The 19,331-nt window shown below is 44.7% G+C and overlaps 1 protein-coding gene and 1 pseudogene across 1 annotated transcript in view; both read left to right on the forward strand.

The window, feature by feature from the left end:
- Positions 1-1,159: 1,159 nt before the first annotated feature.
- Positions 1,160-19,331, forward strand: part of TMEM233 (transmembrane protein 233) — a 24,489-nt gene continuing 6,317 nt past the window's right edge. The window contains exon 1 of the mRNA XM_006908602.1: positions 1,160-1,623. Coding sequence (XP_006908664.1) covers positions 1,438-1,623 — 186 coding nt within the window. The 5' untranslated portion in view covers positions 1,160-1,437. The remainder of the gene's footprint in view (positions 1,624-19,331) is intronic.
- On the forward strand, positions 17,865-17,983 carry LOC112477279 (annotated as a pseudogene).

The following is a 19,331-nucleotide window of genomic DNA, read 5'->3' on the forward strand; positions in this document are numbered from 1 at the left end:
CCCAGACAATCAGTTCATGTTCGGAGAAAGCCAAGTGGATGATTAATACTTTCGAGTGATGATGTGAGCAACTGTTTTTAAGACCGGGCATCATAAAATTATTTGCATTTCCTTGTGGCTCTGCCAACTCAACATATCTGGATTTGGGGTGAAATATTTGCAACAATGGATATTGCATCTCCCATACTGTATAACGACTATTTGGGGGTGGAATTAATGTCCGAAAATAGCTAACATTTATTGAGCACTTAGATTCACCTGCCTTCACATGCAATCTCATAGAACCTTCACAAGGTCCCTATGAGGCAGAGACTTATTATTCCACTTTTTTCAGATGGAAAAATTGGAACTCAGCAAGGTGAAGGGTCGTTCTTGAGGTCACTCAACTCAGATGAGACGATTTCCCAGCCGTCTGGGTTCAGAGCCTCGGTTCTGGTCCCTAACCGTTTTCATGAATTACTGAGATATTGTTGTAACTGGTATCCTCAACCCTGGTGCCCAAAGTGGATCCCTCTCTCTTCTCCCAATTATCCACCTGGGTTGTCTACACCAGCCAGATCTACCTGCTTCTCTTTCCAGGGGCCCTGTAGCTGGAAAAGCGGAGAGAACTGTTTCCACAAGTCCCTGTTTCCACACTTGAGAAAATATGGAGGGCACCAGGGCGGATCCTGGCTGGGAGGTGCCCACTGCCGGGCTATCCTGGACTCCAGTCTCCAGAAATCCAAGAGCAGCGTGGAAAGGGCTGGACCCAAAGCTGGGCCCCTTGCTCCCTGCCCACCTTCGGGGGAAGAGAAATTACTGAGGCTCACTGTTCAAGATCTGAGCGGAAGAAGGCATTGGGGCAGGGGAAGCAAATTAAGTGCCTCAGGGGGCCAGACAATAATGTAAATTATTGAAGTCAAGAGGAAATAGGAACTCTGTGGCCAACTGGATAGATTTGGGTGACCTCCTGTTCCGTCTAAATGCATTCGAATTCAGCTGCTTTAAAAAAAAAAAAAATAGGCTGGTCATCTTCAGCCCACGGGCTGGCCAGTTTGCAATTTGAAGGAGCTTTGCTGCCCGCTTCCCTGAAGCTCCTCTTCTCCCTCCTCCCTAAAACTTTTATTCCGGACTTCTGAGTGAGTCTGCGTCTGTCAGGTCTTTGGGTGTGTCCGTCGAGTGCCATTCCCCCGTTTCTCAGGCGGGCGCGCTCCCTCTCCCCGCCTGCCACCTCCCCTTACTGCCTTGCTCCCTCCCTCCCTCTTGTGCAGAGGCTCTTGGCCCAGGTCCCTGAGCCCCGGCGGCTGCCAGCGGAGGACGCAGGAGGGGTGAGGTCACGTCTCCCTTGAGCCTCGCTCCGCCGGCTTTTCAGAGCCTCGCCAGGAGCCGGGGGCCAGAGTCCCAGACCGCGCCAACCGTGCGCTCCTCTGCTGTCCCCGCGCCGCCAAGGCCTCGCCCATGTCTCAGTACACCCCCAGCCCGGACTTCAAGAGGGCTTTGGACAGCAGTCCCGAGGCCAACACCGAAGATGACAAGACCGAGGAGGACGTGCCCATGCCCAAGAACTACCTGTGGCTCGCCATCGTCTCGTGTTTTTGCCCCGCGTACCCCATCAACATCGTGGCTTTCGTCTTCTCCATCATGGTGAGTGGGTTAGGACCAGGAGGGGGACAAGGGGTTGGGACAGTGGGTGGCGTGGCGCCCCTCCCGGAGACCCAGCGCGCTCTACACGGCTCCCTTCCCCACAGCCCTGCGCGTCCAGGGTTCTTCTCGTCCTCTGCACCTCCTCCTCCTCACCTTTCTCAGGCTCTCGAAACTTCCCTCCACCAGCTCCGCCTCCTCTGCGCTCCTTGTGGCGCTCAGAGCCCCGACCAAGCCTCCCCGGGCGGGCTTCCCGCTTCCTTCCAGCCCCCAGGCTGCGCTCTCTCTCCAGCCGGGCAAAGTTCTGCCGTCGACTTTGCGGCTTCTCTCCCTGCCTCCGACATTCCTCGGCACTCCTGGGGTTCTCCTCAACCCGCTTTTCTGGACCCTCAAAGCGCGCCATCTGGACAGGCAACGGCACGCTGCGTTTCCGGGCGCGCGCAGGCGCTCCGCGCCCCGCCGGCCGCGCCCGGCGCTCGCGCTCTCCCGCACGCAGGGCTCTCTCGTAGCCTACGGTACTTTGGCTGCGCCCAGGGAGCCGCTTTGGCCACTGTCTGAGAGTCCCTAAGCGACTCCCGACACCCTCTCCTTGACCCCTGGTTCCGCACTTTGGCACGCCCTCTCTGGGGCAACAGTTCTTTCTCGCTTCTTTTACGCCAGCGCCCTCTCTGCGGTTCCCTCGGGCACCCCCCGGCCCTCTTTCCTGCGTGCCGGCTCCCTCTCCAGGCCTCTCTTGGGCGCGCGCGCTCGCCTCTCTGTTACTCTTCCTACCCCAGCACGTTGTAGATCTCCCTCGTGCGCTGCGCACGCCCCGAGCGCTCCCAAACACCCCTCCACGGCTCCGTCCTGCGCCCGCGGCGCTCGCGGGAATGCTTGGGGAACTCCGCGCGCTGTTTGCGTGCGGGTCTCCGGGAGTCGAGACGGCGGAGGCCTCGAGTCCGCTCTTTCGGGGCTCGTCTCCGCGGCCCTCCTCAGCCGAGAGGGCGAACCTCACCAGGAGGGCGACGAGCACCCGCGAGCTCCTCGCCTTATTGACTGGAGCAGCTGGCCCGGGGGTGGCTGCGGGGTGAGCTTCGGACTGGCACTGTCCCGGGGCAACCCTGGCAGTGAGCTCCCTCCCCCACCGGCCCACCTCCTCTGCAGCTGGGCAACGGAACTCCCCAGCCACAGACGGGGTGAGTCCAGATGCAGCTCAGAGAAGATCGAGAGACGCTGCCCGCTCCCCCATGCAAGTCCGCCCACACTTGTCCGTGGGTGGCACCGTGTTCTCTTCGTGAGTACGCACGGAGAACTCGTTTGCACCCGCAACTTGCCCTTTCCTAAGCCCTGTTTGTAGGCTATCTACACCAAACATCCACGCGTGCAGCCGTTGAAGTTTCGACTGCGTGGGTTCAAACCCCAGTTCCACCACGGGCCAGCTGTAAGATCTCTGAAATCACTACATCTCTCTTAACCCCAGTCTCTTTGTAAAAATGGAAGTAATCATAGCTGTTTTTCTTGGGGTGCTTGTATTAATGAGATAATAATTTTAAAACGCTTGAAACAGTGCCCAGCAAGGTATTGGTAAATCAAAAGTCACTTCCTGGGGCCTTCTCCGATTGCTGTTTAAAATCAAACAGTCTGTTGTTTAACTTCACCTAGAATAGAATCTGTCAGGCGGCAGATGCTCAGTAAACGTAATGAAATGAATGCATGTGTGAATGAATGAACGGCGTTGACGGTCCGCAGTGTCTGCTTTCCCCAAACACTGGAGCCCCGGAAGTCACCTTACTGGGTTTCTTAGGACCGACTAGCCAGTTTCCTTTTTTCCTTCCTCTCTCAAGATTTCCGGTCTTGGGTTTTTTGTAGCAGGGCTGGAAGGCAGAATCAGACTCTCTGGCTAGCGTTGGTGGCCACGTTCTGTGTTGATTTGTTAATGACAGCAGCCAAGTCAGTCCTTTTCCAGTGCCAACAGAAAATTGCCTGCAAAGCCTTTTCCTCCTCGTTGATCTGTGATGAACTAATGCTCCAGCTGGTGGAGACAGGTTAAATACTAACGATGCCACTGGTTGTGTCCCGGAGGTTAAGATTTGTACCTGCTTTGAATAGAAACCTCTTTTTATGACCTACCCCCCACATCTCATCCCCATTCCCTCCTCCAAGCCTTTTTCAATAGTTCGATAGCAAGAGACCATCCCATTGCCAGACAAAGACCCTGGAATCGGAAAGTTGACTCTGGTCAAGTTTCATACCTTTTTAAAGCCTCGGTTTCTTCATCTAGAAAATGGGAATGTGGCAAGTGTTTTAAGTTGAGCAAAACTGTTATAAGGATGAAACAAAATAAAAGCCACCACCCCACAACCCACGACGTTGTGCTAGGTACCTGCAATAATTGTCAGACTGGTGGATAGATTTGGAGCCTGGAAACACCTTAGGTCACATGAAAATAACATCCAAGAAGTGAAGCCCAAATTTTAAAAAGAGCTTCCTACACCCTCCCCATTGCATTCCCTTTAAGGTACTGGAAATGTTTTTTCATTGAAATAGTACAGAACTGGGCTCGACGAGTTCTCTGATAAAGACTCTAAAGTCCAAAGAACCAAGAGGAAGAGGAAGGCTGTGCAGGAGGAAGGTGGCTGACCAACTCTGCCAGGTGTGTGCTTTCCCTAGGGTGTCTTGCAATGTTCTATCCCGGCTCCTTTCGAATCTCACTTATCTGTAATTTGTGATCAATTCGGCCACACCAATGCTGGGAGTGGTTCCATTCCCCCAGGGAGACATTTGGAAATGTGAGGGGAACATCCGTGGTGTCTCAATGATTGGGGGCACTCCTGGCATTTGTTAGAAAGGACCAAGAGTTCTAATGTCCTACGATGCTAGGGACTGTCCCCTAATAAAGAACTGACCTGCCCCAATCATCAAGAGCATCCCAGCATCAAGACAGATAATGCAAACTGACAGAAACATAGACATATGGAAAATATTGACAAGGCTCAAAATAAGTAGTTTCCAGAAAGTAAAAAGAGCCAGCAATCTCAAAACCATCGATATCTTTATTTATTAAACCAAGCCCGGAAAGCTTTCTATAAAATTACAATGTTGGAGTAAGTGCTAGGGAATGATAAAACTACTTTGAAAATTACATATTTGAGAAGAGCGTTCCTCGAGCTATGAGTATCTGTGATCTTTCCACCACCCCAGTCCTGGAGGTTGTGAGGCAGTGGGTTGCAGGTGAGAATCGGTAAAACATGGCTTGTTGATTCGGAATGTTGGTGGGGCAAGCATTGCCAGTGGCAGAGACACAAAAGTCTTTGCTTCTCCATATATTGAGAGTCTATTTGTTGAAAGGGCACTTAATCTGTCCTTAATGTCCAGAGACCTATCTCAAGAATTTCTCCCCAGACTGGGCCACTGCTAGTCCATACTACATGTGCATGTGAGATTGAAAATGGCACCCCTTCCTCCACGCAGATGCAGCCCTGCACCAGGGCACACAGCTGGGAAAGTGGAGCCCAGGCTAGCTTTCGGGCCTCACTCATCATGCTCCCAGGTTTCCTGGGTGCATCCCCGGTTATCTCTGTTTATTCCATCTGAAAGGAACCTCATAATTTCCATGTGGCTTTTGACCCTGGAGAAAGGATATTTGTTCATGCAACACATATATATTGAGCACCTATTATGTGCCAGGCTATTTTCTGCTATTTGCTATGTTTGTGATTTCATGCAACTTCCTCAACCTTTCAGAGGCTTGGTTTTACAACCCAGTAAAATAGGTTGTGATAATACCTACTAAGTGCTCAAAAGAATAAATGGTAACAGTTAAATAGTTTCATCTCATTGCCTAAAACACAACTAGAACTCAATACATGTTGATGATGATGATGATGATGATTGTGGTGGTGGTGGTGATGGTTGGTGATGGTGATGGTGATGGTGATGATGATGGTGATGGTGATGGTGATGGTGATGGTGATGGTGATGGTGATGGTGATGATGATGATGGGTGTATTTTAGGGATACAGGTCATTGCATTTTCCAGTAGCAATTTCCCTGTTTTTATTGAGACTATCAAATTTGATAAGAGTAAAAGCAACGACCAATAAACATGTCACTGGAATATGTAACTGTTGCTGCTGAAGGGTAAATATTAATGCCATACTGAAACACATTCAAATAAACATGGTTATTTGGTTAAGCATAGAGTATTGAACACACCTGTTTTTCTCCATTCCCTTCTGAAACCACTTAAAATGACAGTAAGTGAATTTAGAAGCGTACAAACACCCAAGGACAAATTAGCAAAACAGGAAAAGAGATGAGAGCGGTAACAAAATATTAGAAGATGGAAAATGGCTAGTTGAGCCTTGACTAGCTTTACAGAATTGATAACAATGAAACTAAATCCTGCAGAAGGAGGCAACGAAAAGTCAATTTGCCCTGCAAAATTCTAGAAAGGCTCGGAAATTAGAGATACCAACTGAAGATATCACTTTTGAAGGTAGGAATAAAAGGCAGGGCTGAAGGGAGAAGAGATCTTTGACAGTCTGTTTAAGAAGTCACTAAACCACCCGAAATTATCTCCCACCCCATGCCATAGGCACCTACTTCCTTAACAAGCCTGATAGACCATGAGAGGTTTGCTCCCTGGTGAGACTGAACAGAATAGCTCTGGACACTAGGCCAGCTGAGAGTAAAGTCAAGGTGCCACACAGAAAACAGGGGATGAATGGAAAGTCTGCATGTGGAACAAGGAAGCCTCTAGTTCCCTCCCCCACTTGACATCCTTACCCTGGTATCCAGGCAGAAGATCGGAGAATTCATCTCCAAGGATGTGACCTTCCAAAAGGAAAAAAACCCAAGGATACAAACATTTAGGAGTCCTCCAGTGAAAGGATGAAATCGCCACCGAATCCCTCACTCTAGATGCTCACCCATGGACAAGCCCCATCCTTATCCGCAAAACTCTTGAAAAGGTTTTCAGTGTCTCGCTTCGAAACATGAAGAGACAGATAAAGATTATCAGACATTTGAGAAATTCTTCTGAGTTAAGAGACCTGTGGTTTACAAAAGAAATGAAGTGTAAGTAAGTAAATAATGAGAAGTAGAAGAAAACTTCAAGAATACACGATTAACATCCTCAGAGAAGAAGCCATGGGTGTCCACAAAAAAAGAACAGGTTGGAAAAAATAAAATAATCAGAGAAGCAAAACAGAGCTCTTGGGAATTAAAAATATGAGGGTAGATATTTAAAAAAAAAAACGGTGGAAGGATTAGAAGTAAAAATTGAGGCACCCTCAAGGAAGATACTAAAATCAAAATGATGGAAAGTATGGAAGCAGCTCAGACATCCATTGATAGATGGACGGATAACATGTGGCATGTACATACAACGGAATATTACTCAGCTTTTAAAAGAAATTCTCACACGTGCCACAGCATAGATGAACCTTGAAGATATTATGCCAAGTCACAAAATAAGCCAGTCACAAAGGGACAAATATTGTATGATTCCACTTACGCGAGGGACCTAGAGTAGTCAAATTTGCAGAGACAGAAAGTAGAATGGTGGTTGTCAGGGGCTGGAGTAAGGGGGAATGGGGAGTTAGTGAGTTTGGGAAGAGGGGAGAGTTCTGGAGGTGGACGGTGGTGATGGTTGCACAACAGCGTGAATGTACTTAATGCTGCTGAACTGTACACTTAAAATGGTTAAAATGGTAAATTTTATGTTATGTATGTGTTACCACAATAAAAATAAATTAAAAAAGGAAATATTCCCTCAAAAAGATGGAAATCGTCAAGAAAATGTGTCATTCCCAGAAATCCAATATCTAATCAGAAAGTTCCAAAAAAATTAAAGAGAGGAAATGATCAAATAAATAATATAGAGAAAATTTCCAGAACTGAACACATGCATTTCCAGCTTAAAAGAGTCCCTCGATACTCAATAAAGTGACTGAAATGAGATGTGCATCAAAGCATGTGTGCATCATGGCGAAATTTCAGATATTTAAGGATAAAATCTCTCTCTGATCCTACAAACTTTCAAGAAGAAGAAATATGCCACGTATGGATCCATAATGGCTTTGGAATTCTCATCAGCTATGCTGAAAGGTAAACAGTAGTGAAAGAATGACTTCAAAATCCTAAAGGAAAATTATTGACAATTTTGATTCTAAACCCATCCAAACATTCAAGGGAAAAGAAAGAATGAAGACATTTCAAATATTCAATATCTAAGAAAAAAAAATTTACCTGCCATACACCTTCTCTCAGAAAGCTATGGGAGGTTGTGGGAGTAAGTCAAGAAAGAGAAAGACGTAGGATCCACAAAAGAAAAAAGGATCCAATACAGAAAAGAGGCAAAGAGAAATCCGCCTCAAAACAAGGCAGCAGGTCTCATAAACCTGCAGAAGATGCAGCCACTAATCCATGGTTGGTCTGAAGCCATTGTCAAAATCTATTATCTGGTTGTGGGCTGGCACAGGAAGCCACAGTCCTGCCCCAAACCTGACCACACCTGCACTAGAAGACCAGGTCTGTGGTCAAAAAGAAAATAAATACCTACAGAATGAAAGACAAACCAAACTGGGTGTTCTTCTATCTGACCCAGGCTATTCATCTATCAGAACTATGTCTCCAGTTGACTTCAATTAGGTTTAGAGGGGAGATTTTTTTTTTCAGTGAGCAGGGCAGAACTTGGAAATGACAGGTTTGGCCACAGGCAGCTGACCCAGATGCTTAACTGGTCACAAGTTGGAGCTCCAAATATTGTCATTCATTGGGTCTCTCAATGTGACTTCTCTCAACCCTCTTTAGCTCTTTCCACATAATTGTCAGCTAAGAAAAGGGTTGTTGATGTTATGGACCCTTGCGAGTTCTTTCTTATGAATTCCTGTGCTTGAAGCCCTGAAGAACAGTAAGATGGTCTCAGATGACAAACACCCTAGCAGAAGTGTCTCACTGTTAGAAAACTCTTTTATAGATACCCACAGATTTTACAGATATGCATGTCGCCACAACGGCCTTTGCCATGTCAACTACTTTAAAAAGTTTCTCCACTATGTGGCAGAGAATGGCATTTGGGAATCTAGAATTTAAACTACTGTCCTTTTAGTCCTACGTTATTAGAGGTGCAGACTACATCTATTTCAAGATGTTGATCTCTGTGTCCTATAAGAGAAAATACATTTTAAATGCCATTTTAATTTACCACTGAAAATGATATAATGGTTTTGTCATAACATTATATGGGAAATATGGATTAAACAAGATTGGCCACTAATAGATGGTTGTTGAAGCTGGGTTATGGGAACATGAGGATTCATTATGTTACTCTATTTTTTTATACGTTTGAAACTTCCCATTAAAAAGAAAGAAGAAAAAAGAAGTCCAGCCAGAACCTCCCTCCCAAAGTCATTAAACACTTCCCAGATAACGAAACAGTAGCTATTAAATGAGTTGGCAAAACATGGTAGGGTTGAGGTGGAGTCTGTCATTAATTAATAAGCGAAACTATTTCTGGCTTAAAATGTGTGAATTTTAATGATGACTTCAGAGTAAACCTTCGAATAATCATGAAGGGGAAGCCAAGAAAGAGGACTCACATCCTAGATCAGTGTTTCTCAAACTTCAACCACTTGAAAATCTTGTTAAAATGCAGATTTCATTTCTCTTTCAATGATCAGCTGGAAAATCACCTCTTCCATGAAGTCTCTCTTGATCGCTCTCTCTCCCTCACTCTACATTGTACCCCCACTATATTCTGCACAGATTTCTCTTGGAGCACCTGTACTTCCTTGCACTGATTTGTATTTATGAGCTCCCTTGAGATTCCACAATGCCAGGCACATGGTCAGTAGGCAACAAATGTTTGATGAATGAATCAATGAACGAATTGTTACAGAGGCCTACGTTTGCTCCTACTTTCCCTTCCCTCCTGTGTCTGCATTTCTGCTAAAACTTTTTTGGAAAACATCCAGGAGATGCAGGCGAATGCCAAGGTCACTAAGAGGTCAGCCAAGGCTAGTTCCCAAGGATAATTTTCCTGGCTGGTCTGGGGCTCGCCAACAGCCTCGCGCTGCAGACCGAGGGGTCTACATTTGGAAACTGGTCTCTGTTCTCAACTTGCTGGTCCAGGTCAGGACATTCCTCAATTTGAAGCTGATCATCCAGACGCACGATGCCTTCAGAGCATGAACCGGAACATACCTGAAAACTTCCGGTTCTGCAAGTTCAAGAATTAAGCCAGACTTTCCAAAACCGACTGGTTCTGCCTGATGTCAAGTTTTACCAAAAAGGGGGTAGAGAATAGAGGGATGAGACTGAGAAGTCAAATGCTAAGTTAAGTAAAAGTGGACTGTTTCGCTTCCTTTAGGGTTTCTTGAAGCCTTTGGCCAACCACTGTGCTTGTGGCTCTTCAGTGGAACAGCGTGGCACCACACTAAGCATGTGGCCCAGGACCCCTTGATCCTAAGGCTAATGTGCCACAGAACACACTTTGGGAAATACTGTTCTTAATGATACATTGGTTCTCACTTTTAATGACCTGAGCCATTGTCGATATGGGGGTATTGCAAGGTCTTCCGTCCTAATATTCTTGCCTCGTAGACCCATCTCGCCCCCTTTTCTTCCAACATAGGAGTTTTTAATGGGTCTCTCTAGCTGGACTTTTGCTGATGTCCTTCCTCCCTCATTCTCTTTCTTTTCTACGGGTGAAATTCAGGAATTTGTCCCTCTGTTTCCTTTACCCTTTATAGCATCATGTCTCTTATTCCCCTAATAGGAGACTTCTTATATTTAACTCCCTCTTCTGATAACTTCATTTGTTCTTTGTTCTGGACAATTTTGATAGTGTGACATTGCTATTATTGTTGTTGTTGTTGTTGTTGTTGTTACCACATTTGTCCACATTTTTATTTCTCAAAGCATTTTCCGTGAACGCGATATCACTTGTTCCTTGCAAACCCCAGCAAGGTATGCAAGAAAGCTGTTGTCCCATCTGTCCATGAGGCAACGGGGCTCAGAAAGGTGACACCAGTGGACGAAATCAAACATGACAGTCCTGGGCCCCATGGAGTTCACGGTCTAGCCTCGTGAAGCATGATAATCAGACCATTACACCTCACCCTGTGACGTTCAGGAAGTTCCCCTTTAAGAGTCCTGCCCCATCGATACAAGAAGCTCATCTAATAGTCTCAATTAAGCCTGGCAGAATTCCTCTCTAGCTTCTTGGCTTTAATGATAGATAGGTAAAAGGACAATTCTCACTCTGTCCTTGAAGATATTTATGGGAGAAGTGGTCCAGAAGCCCAAGAAGGAGACAGACAAGCATGAATGAATGAATGGTCATGGCGAGGAAAATACACCTTGTGATCTGCGAGCCCAGTCTGAGCAAGCGAAATCGAAACGAGAAATTGTGAAGTCACCTAAAAACTTGGACATGATTACTAAATATTTATTAAGTGCCCACATCCATCAGGCTATTTTGAGGAAGCCTGCTATCTAGGAGTTTGGGATCTAATACAATACTGACCTGTATAAAGGGACTTCTCACACCTGGACAGGGTATTTCAGACTATGTTCAGGCAGTGATGTAAGCCTGCACAGGTGTGTCAGTGTGTGTGTGAGAGAGAGAGAGATAGAGAGAGAGACAAAAAGAGAGACACAGAGATAGAAAGAGAGAAAACCTCACCTACTTTACACTGGCCAAGTATGTACCAGAGATAAAGGGATGATAAAGATGAACACGGCTTTGAAAGAGAGACGTGTTTTGAAGAGAACACGTTCTAAAATTAGGATTTCAGTATTGACAACTCAATAGATCAAACTATCAGCATATTCACAATGGCAAACAAAAATTAAAATACCAGGAATAAACCTAGAAAATATGCAAGATCTATACAAAGAAAGCTTTGCCAAGAGATTAAAATTTCAAAATAAAACTTAACTAAATGGAGAGGAATAACATTACATATTTGATGTTCATCCCAGCATTAATTATTAAGTGAATTATAAAATGAGTTAATAAACATGAAGCATGATGCTTGGCACAGAGTAACTGCTTAATTGTTGTCATTCTTGTTGTGGTCTAAATGTTAAAAATTACAAATGGATATAAAAATTGATTCCAACATAGGAGAGCGACTAAGTAAGTTACAATATGTCCATTTGTAACACGGACTACTACATAACTATTAACGCATGCTTTCGAAGAATTTTTATGATCCAGGGAAATGTTTAAAGTAAAGGTCAAGGAGAGACAAAAGACAGAATATAAGGCTGTATGTGCAATGAGAGTCTACATTCTTTATCAGTGAAAAGTATCCACATACCCATAATCATGCATTCACATGCACGAACATACATGAAGGAAAAATGCCTAGGAAGTGTTCTGAAATGTCTACGATGGTCTCCTCTAAGTAGCAGGATTATGGACAGTTACAATGTAAAGGCTAAGAGCAAAATTCTATTATCAGGCCCACCAGGGTTTGAATCTTGGCTCCACTGCTTTCTGTTATATGACATCGATGAAGTAACTTAACCTAAGCCTCAGTTTCCTTATCTATAAATTGGAAAGAACCCTCCGAGGGGTTGTCACGTGAATTAAAAGGGATAATATATGCAAAGTACTTGCTAAACCTTAGCCATTATAACTTCAAATTTAACTATAAATTTTTAATATTTTCCAATTTTCTATAATAAATGTTTAGGCCACACTTCTAGTCAGAAATAAGGATTTTTTTTCTAAAGATGATAACAAGAAAAAATCTTCAGAACGAAGGAAGGGGTTGGTAAATAAGTGAATTCTTCTCCATCTCGAAGGGTGATTTTTTGATCTACTTCACGTTCTTACCGAGAAGAAATGGTCAGCTCTACAGTCCACTCAAAACAAATGCTGTTTTATTCTGACATTTTGTTCTAGTCCTGAAAAATCTGTAAGGACAGAGAAATGACAGTTCAGTACGGTTCCCGCCGCCGAGTAAACGCTTGGAAAATGTCAGAAGTTTTGTCGTTTCGGTTCCAATGTTACTGGGTTTTTACCTCAGCAGAAGTTCACGTCCACTAATATTAAGTCCACTGTGTTTTGTTTTTTTTTAATTGAAATAAAGTTGACGTGTGATTTTGTGTACGTTTAAGGCACACAACATGTTGATTTGCTACATTTATATACTGCGATGTGACTGCACTGTAGCCTTAGCTACCATCTCTGTCACATCACACTATCGTTTCTTTTTCGTGATGGGAACAATTAAGGTGTAGTCTGTCAGATCTTTGATGTTTAGAAGTTTGATGTTTAGAATATAGTATTGTTGTCCATAATCACTATATTGTGCATTAGATCTCAGGACTTATTTACCTCCTGGTTGCAAGTTTGGGTCCCTAAATGCCATCTCCCCAATTCCTCCATTCCCCAGCCTCTGTAACCACCTCTCTGCTCTGTTTTTATGACTCTGGCTCTTTTAGATTCCACATATAAGTGATGTCATACAATATTTGCCTTTCTCTGTCAGACTTACCTCACTTAGCATAATGTCTTCAAGGTCCATCCATGTCGTCACAAATGGTAGAACTTTCTTCTTTCCGGTGGCTAAATAATATTCCATCGTGTATGTTTGTGTGTGATCATATCTTCTTTATCCATTCATCCACTGTGGCATCCCTATCTTGGCTATTGTGAATGATGCTGCAGTAAACACAAGAGTGCATGTATCTCTTCGAGATCTGTTTTCATTTCCTTTGGGTAAAATGCAGAAGGGGATTGCTGGATCATGTGGTAGCTCTACTGTTAATTTTTTGAGGAACCTCCACACTGTTTTCCATAGTTAAGCTCACGTTTTTGTTCTATCAACCACATCGCGGGGACCTGATGCTCTTCAGGTAAGTTCTTCATGCTTTTGAAAGACAGGTGGCTCATAATATTTTCCCTTGAGCCACTCTGTCTCCTCAGGGAGTATCTACCAACAGAAGGAAATGACAGCCACCAGAGAGAATGTCTCCATCACTTCAAACATCCCGTGAGCCGCCCCCAGAATCCCTCCCACATCTGTGCTGGATTGCGGCAACATCCAAGGCCCGTTTTCAATGAGAAGAAAATGGAGGGGGTGAGGGATGTGGTAAGCAGACATCTATGGGACCAACGACAGAAAAAGCCCGGGTCACCAGCCTTCCCTTCCATTTATGGCCATCCTTGGTTCCTGCCGCCATTGTAGAAAGCTGGCCGGGTGGCAGTTCGCTCTGAAGTTCAAAGAGAAAAGCTGGGAGGGGGAATTCAGATGAAGGAGGAGCGCTAAAGCCAATACAAAGAAACATGACTCGAGAGTGCCTGGTCCCCTCAGTGAAGGAGCCACAGCCTCTGGGAAACTTTCTGCCTCCGTTTCTCAAGGGTAGAAAGCAGGGAGCAGGTTCTCCCACACACAGTCAACCATTCAGCAATTTCTGAACACTTACTACGTGCCAGACGCTATGGTGACCCTACAGATAAATGCCAGCTTTATACAGCAAACATTTGGGCATCTCAGTGACTGGAAGCAGCCTACATGTTGAGTCAGCGAATTAACCACTCTTCATCCCCTCAAGAATTCTGAACCAGTTAAGAAATAAGACACAGGAAACTAACAGATGAGCCGTCTGGGAAGTGTGGCTTCAGATCCACAGCCAACGGGATCCACTCTGCCCCCCAACTCGGCAGGCTTCCCCAATCCTCCATGAGCAGCACAGGACACCCACAACCTCCCCCTGCCTGTCAAATGAGACAGTTAAGATCCCAGCTCTCCAGGAACTTCCATGCGAATGGGGAGAGACAGACCACACATAAGATCATTTCGGAGAGTAATACGCACAGTGAAGAGAAAAAAAGTATGAGAGAGGCTTAGTGGGGGCAGGTGGCGGTGAAGAGATTCTATTTTAAAAAGGGTGATGAAGGATGAGAAGAAGCCAGCCATGGGAAGATCTAGGCAGAGCCAGGACATGCAAAGGCCCTGGGGTAGAATAAGGTTGGTACGTTCCAGAGACATATGCTCTGACACTTGTACATCTACTTAAAATGGATTTAACTCCTCCAGGGAGGAGTTCCGAAATAGGCCACAAAATAGAAAGCTAGGGCTCTGTTACTCTGTTGGGGTCACACAAAAGCTCTTAACAGAACACTACGTTACCCTGGTGTCAAGCCAACCTGTTCCCACATTCAGCACAAATTCTTGGATTACTTTTACTTCAAGCCTCATTCCCAACTAGAACAATTACTCGAAGCTAATTCGGCCACTACAGAAGCAGGGTCAATTTTAATTTCCCTAAGTATTAACCATTTGTGAGTTTCAACGAGGCTTATATTAATAAACAATAGCCCAGGTTTCACTGCTAGGTCAACCCCTCGCAAAATTCTATATTTCTAAGAGGTGTTTCTCACACGCTCACACAAAAGTCTCATCTGCTAACTGTTACACCTGCAGAGCCTGGCTGCTGCTTCCAGCAGGTACTAGTGCAACCAAGGCTGCTTCTAAGCCTGCCACCATCTCTTGCCAGACCCCATCAACTTCTCTGGTCCCCTGGAACCCTCAAGGTGCAAAAAACTCTGTCACTGCTTCTCGCTCCTTTAAAAAATAAATGACATAAAACAAAAGAATGTCCAACTGAGTAATTTTTAGTATATTCACAAGGTCGGATAATCATCACCACTATTTAATTCTAATAACTTTTCATCATTCCAAAAAGAAATCTCATACCCATTAGCAGTCACTCCCCATCCCCCGCCCCCCAGCCCCTGGCAACCACTGCAATAAAATGCGGCATAATCTACTTTCTATCTCTATGAATTTACCCATTCTGGACATTTCATATAAATGGAATCATATGTGATGTGATCCTTCACGTTTCACTTCTTTCACTTGGCATAATGTTTTCAAGGTTCATCCACGTGGCACCACGTATCAGCACTTCCTTCTTTTTAAGGGCTGAATAATATTCCATTGTGTGGATAGACCACGTTTGGCTTTTTCACTCATTTGTTGATGGACATTTAGGTTGATTCCATTTCTTCGGCTCTTATAGGCTACTATAAATAATACTGCTGTTTACGGCCATGCCACCCTGAACAAGCCCGATCCCGTCTGATCTCGGAAGCTAAGCAGGGTCGGGCCTGGTATTTATTAAATAAATAGATAGATAGATAGATAGATAGATAGATAGATAGATAGATAGATAGATGGATGGATGAATAAATAAATAATACTGCCATGAACATTCATGTACAAGTTGTTTGTGAACATATGTTTTCGATTTTCTTGGGCATATTCCTAGGAGTAGAATTGCTGGGTCACATAGTGATTCCCTGTTTTCCTTTTGGGGGAGCTGTTTCCAAAGCAGCTGTGCCATTTTACATTCCCACCAGCAATAAATGAGGGTTCTAGTTTCTCTGCATTCTCAATAACACTTGTCATGGTCTGTCTTTTTTGTCCCAGCCATCCTGGTGGGTCTGTTCTTATGATTTACATTTCCCTAATGACTAATGAAACTGAGCATCGTTTCATGTGCTTCTTGGCCATTTGTATACCATGTTTGGAGAAAGGTCTATTCAGATTCTTTGCCCACTTTTGATTGAGTTGTTCTTCTTTTTTTATTATTGAGTTGTAAGAGCTCTTTACATACTCTGGAAAGAAGTCCTTTATCAGATACATAATTTGCAAATATTTTGTCCTCTTTAGTGGGTTGTCTGGGCCTTCCTTCTTCCACTGCTTTGTGAACCCTGCTGGAGAGGGTCTGTCTCTGGGTTGCAGAATTTTTAGCAAAACGACGCCTTCCTTTTTTGCTTGTGGCCACTCTTCCCCTTGGCTCCCAATATGAACCCTGGGCTGGCAAGAGATTCAAAGGCAGACACTGTGTGGGTTCAGCTCTGCATTCAACTCCCAGACACTGTGTGGGTTCAAATCCCAGCTCCACCCCTTTGCCTGACTTCTCTGAGCCTAGTTGTCTCACCTGTACAATGGGAATGTCCATACAGATCTCTGCATGGTTTTCAAGATTAAAGATGCTAATACAGGTCTCTTTTTCACTCATGATCTCAGTGAAGCCTCAGAACCAGCCCGTGCTGTGCTATAAATATGATTATCCCCATTTTACAGATGAGGAAAACTGAGATTCAGAGCCAATCCTACAGGCCTTATCTTCCTTGTGCTTCAGCTACTACCGTATTAAAGATCCTTACATCTATTATATAACATTGTCTGCAATAAAATGCGGCATAGCATAATTCACATACAAATATCGGAGGGGTGGGTTCCATTTACATGAAAAACTGTCAGTGACTCTGGCTTATAAAATAAAGGCTAAGGGACTGAAATTCTTTCAGGAGCACTTGACCTCAAACCCAAAATTCCTTCTTCTGGTCATTCAGACAGCACCCCTGTGTCTGCCATGCTAAGGCAGAGGCTCACCCTGCAGAACTGTGACATGGAAGCTTAGATGACTCGGTTTGCCCTCTGTTCTACCACTACCAAAATAACTGGCTATCTTGATCAGAAAGTTAAGCTGGCCAATTCTCTTTCAGTGTCGGTTTGCTTTGTTGGTGTATCTGTTTGGTTTTCCGTCACTCCAACCTCATGGAAGGGGATTCAGGGAATGCTGAGAGTCAGGCCCTCAGCTGGGCACTGGACACAGAGCTGTGAATAGGGAGAGACATGGTGTCTGCACTCACGGAGCTCACAGTCAGGTCACAGAGACAGACACTCAACCAGTCAATAACCAACAGAGTAAAATAACCCCAATTCACATCAAGAGCCATGAAGGAAACACACCGGGGCTGTGTCGGAGCATAGGTCAGGGGACCTGCTTAAGATAGGGTGGCCTGAGAAGTCAGCCCTGAGGAGGGTGTCATGTGAGCCAAGACAGGAAGAAGGAGCAGGCGCTGGCCATGTGAGACAGAGGAAAGAGAGCTCCAAACAGAGGAAATGACCTGGACGATGACCGGGGACAGGAAAGAGGGAGACGGTGAACAAGGACAGAGGCTCCAAATGGGGCTGGAGAGGCCGGCGTGCAGGAGCCAGAAGGCCTAAAACGTGAGTCTCTCTCCAAGGGCAACAAGGAGCCAAGGACGGGTGTCCAGCAGAGGCCACTCAGGGCTCCCATCCCATCCACCCGCATGAGTGACCTATGCTCTATTCTCATAGGGCGTTATCGGATATCAGGAGATTGCCAGAAAAGCTATTTCCCACTAATGTGTCACTGGCTGCTGAGGTTCTGTTACCTGCCAGGTAACAGAAATATACCTTCTGGTCTGTGGCCATGCCACCCTGAACAAGCCCGATCCCTTCTGATCTCGGAAGCCAAGCAGGGTCGGGCCTGGTTAGTACTTGGATGGGAGACCACCTGGGAAGAGCAGGTGCTGTAGGAGTAAAAAGTAAAATTAAAAAAGGGGTTGTAAGCTGACAAGGTCCTTGCGATCTGTGAGGTCAACCAAGGGTTGCCTCGCCTAAAAAAAATATATATATATATGCCTTCTGTTCCATACCAAGGAGAAAGGGGACTTGATGGCAGAACTCTTGACTTTTACTGAGTTTTTTCCTAAACACTGGGCACAGCCGTAAGAGAGAGCAATTGGGTAAGGGGAGTGTGGGACATATCAAAGCATATTTAATAGCTCACTTATTTTCATCTTCATCAATCAGCATATGACATAATAATATTAATATCGATATAATAGCTGACGCTTAGTGATACCATCTCCCAAGCACTGCTCTAAGCACTTTATGTGTATTAACTCATTCAATCCGTAATGAGCAGGAAGCCAAAATAAGAAATAACTGACGATGTTTTCCATTGTTATTATTGTGTTTGGGGGCTAATTTTGTTTCAGTGTGAATGTGGAAATTCTGAGCACGGTTTGGTGGTAGACAACAAAGAAAATGTATGAATTTTTGTCAGGGAGATCAGCAGAACAGCTTGAAGATATATTTACCCTATTTTACGAGTGGCCAAAATTGTATTCAGTTAGAATCTAGCCAGCTACCGGGTGCTGCGTTATCAACAGTGCATTAAATCTAGCTCTTAGGTTCTTTGGGACATAAAGAAGTAGTTATTGTGAGGGCTTTGTCAATGAACTCACTATCTTTTACGTAAGTCCGTAGCCCCCTTAGCAAGTTGCCTTTGAAAGTAGAAACATTATTTCTTTCCTTCTGTCTGTCAGTTTTCTCATCTGTAAAGTGGGGGATACGCTTTAACTATTATCTTAACGTGGTAATTCATTCTGATAACATAGCCCCTGGCTTCCCCTCCAGCCTCATCTCCTTGTCTCTCTCTTCCACCCTTTCATTCCTACATTTCAGTCACTCTGGGTTTTCCCCGAATACCTTCAACACAGAATCCTTTCCTACCTCTTTACCTTTGCACTTGCTGTTCTCCCAGCCACACTTCTTGCCTCCCGTTCTTCGCGGGCCTGGTGCCTTCTCAGCGTACCTGTCCTGACCTCCGCGAGAGCTCCCTCCCTCCCACCCATTTTTCTTAGCTTACTAATATTCCGTAATCATCTTGTTTATTTGCATGTTTACTTATTTATTTTCCATCTTCGCCAGAATGTCAGCTCCATGAGGGTAGGCAGCAGTGCCTGGCACGTAGTTGGCCCTGAAAATAATATATTTAATATATTATATATGTAATATATTATATATTAAAATAATATATAATATTAATATTATATATTATTATTATATTTTGATATATAATAATACATAATATTATTATAT

The sequence above is a fragment of the Pteropus alecto genome, unplaced genomic scaffold, assembly GCF_000325575.1.
Source record: "Pteropus alecto unplaced genomic scaffold, ASM32557v1 scaffold113, whole genome shotgun sequence".
In the NCBI taxonomy this organism is placed as follows: domain Eukaryota; kingdom Metazoa; phylum Chordata; class Mammalia; order Chiroptera; family Pteropodidae; genus Pteropus; species Pteropus alecto.